Here is a 3,779-nt window from a genome sequence, read left to right on the forward strand (position 1 = left end):
AGGTTCAAGATATGAGATAAGCATAATCTCCTGTGAGATAAGATGTGATTTTTTTTATCATTGCATTACAGGAAGAATCACTGGGTTCTTAGAGAGAGAAAGAGAGAGAGAGAGAAGAGAGAGAGAGAGAGAGAGAGAGAGAGAGAGAGAGAGAGAGAGAGAGAGAGAGAGAGAGAGAAAGAAAGAGAAAGAGAGAGATGTATAGACTGTTAACCAAAAAGAAAGATAGATAAATCTCTCTCTCTCTCTCTCTCTCTCTCTCTCTCTCTCACTCTCTCTCTCTCTCTCTCTCTCTCTCTCTCTCTCTCTCTCTCTCTCTCTCTCTCTCTCTCTTATATATATATATATATATATATATATATATATATATATATATATATATATATATATATATATATATATACATACACATATACACACCTTTCTATCACACACACACACACACACACACACACACACACACACACACACACACACACACACACACACACACACACACACACACACACATATATATATATATATATATATATATATATATATATATATATATATATATATAAATATATATGTATATATATATATATATATATATATATGTATATATATATATATATATATATATATATGTGTGTGTGTGTGTGTGTGTGTGTGTGTGTTGTGTGTGTGTGTGTGTGTGTGTGTGTGTGTGTGTGTGGAAAGAGAGATATAAAGATCGAGATAGAGATATATAGATACGGACACACACACACGCACACACACACACACACACACACACACACACACACACACACACACACACACACACACACACACACACATATATATATATATATATATAGGGAGAGAGAGGGGAAGAGAAAGGTAGAGAAATTGAGAGAGAAAGAGAGAGAGAGAGAGGAAGCGAAAGAGAGAGAAAGAGAAAGAGGTAAAGAGAGAGGTAAATATTTAGCAGAAAAAAACAAAAGCGAGGAGACGCCAGCGCAGCAGCTGACCACCTTGTCTTTGCAGTTCTCCAGTCTCAATGTAATGCTTCTACCAGGTACTTGCTTCTTTCGAGTCAAAAAGATTTCACCGTTCTCCCGTACTGTATAGGTACTGTAGCTCTTTAAGTTGGAATTACAGTAACTCTTAAGTAACGATAAAGCTATAGATAGGGGCAGTGCAGTAGACTGATTTTTAGTTACCTATGTTTACGCCGTTTTAAAAGAAAAGTTGGTATGTTATATCCGCTACCTGACAACTCATGGCTACTATGCATTGTTTGTGTTGAATCTATTATTTCATAGAGAGCTGTTGAATATTCACTTTGGATATTTTGGTGAACTCTACTCTTCACGGAATTTAATTATCAAATATGATGCAAACTTTTCTTGAAGAACCCCTTACTCTCAGGAAAAAAAGATATATGTTTCTCTTATTCAATCCTAATCGTAGGCAAACGGTCTCTGCTTGCTTTCTTTGTTACAACCACAGGCTAAAAAATCTGTATCTGAGTATTGATGTAATTGAATATATAAATGTAAATATAATCTAGTTTAATCCCATTTGGTACATTGGTTATTCTTGGTGTGATAGACATGTTTGTAGTGTGTTTGTGCTTGTGTACTGGATGTGTGTTTGTCTATTATACACAATGGGAAAAAAATGTAAACGGTGCGTGGCAAGTATTAGCTTCGTATTTTAGTTACTCTGTTGCCAGTCAGTTATTCACTAATCATCTGATAGTACTACTTATTCAGCCAAAAGAATAATATTAATTAACTGATTATATAGGATTCATTAAATCACCAAAGTTGAGAAGCACAACATCAATTAATTACATACAGTCAATTTTTATTACACAAATGGTAAATTTTATATGACACAGTGCTATTCACAAAAACAAAAAACAAAAAATATCATCAGCATAACATAACTCTACTAGCATATCAAATATTTAAAATTCTCTGATATTAAGATCAATGCTTTGTGATCAATTAATAGACAATGAAAAAATGGATCAATGTTTTGTGATCATCAATAGGGCACGCAACGTTCAGTAAGATTGAAACCCAGCAGGGAATACCATATCTGTACTAATGTGTGCTTCTTACTAGCTTTTTAGTCACATTTATACTTGTTATATAAAACGCACTTCCATGAGATTCCTCCCACGATGTGGCAGAGCAACACGATATACAATACAAAAATGGTGCAGTTTTTGCCCGCATAGACAGCCAATCCGTAGGCGATCACATACAAAGCGGAAGGGACGATGCCCGCCATGTCAGTGGGTGGAAGGAGGAGGGTCTTTGAACATGCCTCTACGGTCCTCCTTAGTCCTGTTCTGCCACTGATGAGCCAAGACGCGAAGGCGCCGAGGGAAGGAGGGAGGAAACAAATCCACCACCAGGAATCTTGCAGAGCGAAGAGCGACGTAAACACGAACATACGGGCACCTGGGGGAATAGGCTAAGCATTCATACGATTGCAAACATAAATAACGTGTGTACACAAATAAAGGAAAACGCTGCCTCATCAGAAGCGAAGCTTGATATAAGGTGATATACTATTTTTATCTCTCTTCAATCATGTCAATATTTCATTACAAACACTCAAATCTTACATAGAACTATGATAAATAAAAATGTTTAACATCTTACTGTTTTATAATTGTTTTCAATACTTACATGATATAGCAACAAATGTATCTTTAATGTTGCATAGAATATAAAGAAAAATAATTACCGATGGCAGGAGCCACAGGGATGCAGTTTATACATTTCCAGTATATTGGCATATTTTCAGAAAATTCGCCCAGAAGATTAAATGCCAACATAAGTGTCTTGATCAACGTCTTTATAATAATCTCTGAAAAGTGAATATCTAGTCGTATAAATACAGCACACACACACACACACACACACACACACACACACACACACACACACACACACACACACACACACACACACACTATTTATCACACACACTTTGGCCAGCAAAAATGAACCAAATGTTTAAAATGCCAGTATAAAACAGATGGAGGAAAAGACAATCAAAAGCTAATGTCCTGTGAGTCAATAATAAACCAGATTCATATATACAAGTATGATATGTGACACATAAACACACCCTTCCTAATATTTACATAAACACAAGCAAGAGCTTCAATGGGAGAATTGTATAAGTAACATGTTACCTGTAGAGCCTTCAAAGAAGATTGGCGAGTTTTCAACACCGCCAGTCCACCAAGCAGTGCTCTGGATGTAGAGCTAGGGAACTGCCTTAAAGAGACATTCGACTACCGTCACGACTGTCATATTGTGCTTTATATTGTTCTTCTCGGGTGTGTTTTGTCCACAAACTTGTATGTACTTGGACAAGCTAAGAACAATAACGTAAATAACTTATCGTATAGAAACACACATGTATAAAATGAACACAAGCAAGCATACGGTTTTTTATATATGATATAAAAAATAACGGATATACTCACAGTAGCCAAGGTGAGAACAAAAAGATGGACAGCGGTTGACGACAGTTAGGTTCCAGCCTACGGAGAGACATGAATTGGTCAGTGAAGACCATATATTAACCCAGATTTTAAGAGTTGTATGTGATGTACATATACGCATCCACACACTTTACATAAATACGTGCATACATAAATACATGTATGTATATATATATATATATATATATATATATATATATGTATATATATATATATATATATATATATATATATATATATATATATATATATATATATATACATATATATATATATATAT

The 3,779-nt window shown here is 34.9% G+C and overlaps 1 protein-coding gene across 1 annotated transcript in view; it reads right to left on the reverse strand.

Moving 5' to 3' along the window:
• Nucleotides 1–1,796: 1,796 nt before the first annotated feature.
• The window catches only part of LOC119579560, a 4,179-nt gene continuing 2,196 nt past the window's right edge, over nucleotides 1,797–3,779 (reverse strand). Inside the window, 4 exon segments of the mRNA XM_037927481.1 lie at nucleotides 1,797–2,441; nucleotides 2,731–2,853; nucleotides 3,185–3,369; nucleotides 3,482–3,538. Of these exon segments, the coding sequence (XP_037783409.1) occupies nucleotides 2,104–2,441; nucleotides 2,731–2,853; nucleotides 3,185–3,369; nucleotides 3,482–3,538 (703 nt within the window). The 3' untranslated portion in view covers nucleotides 1,797–2,103.

This window comes from Penaeus monodon, chromosome 12, assembly GCF_015228065.2.
Source record: "Penaeus monodon isolate SGIC_2016 chromosome 12, NSTDA_Pmon_1, whole genome shotgun sequence".
Taxonomy (NCBI): Eukaryota; Metazoa; Arthropoda; class Malacostraca; order Decapoda; family Penaeidae; genus Penaeus; species Penaeus monodon.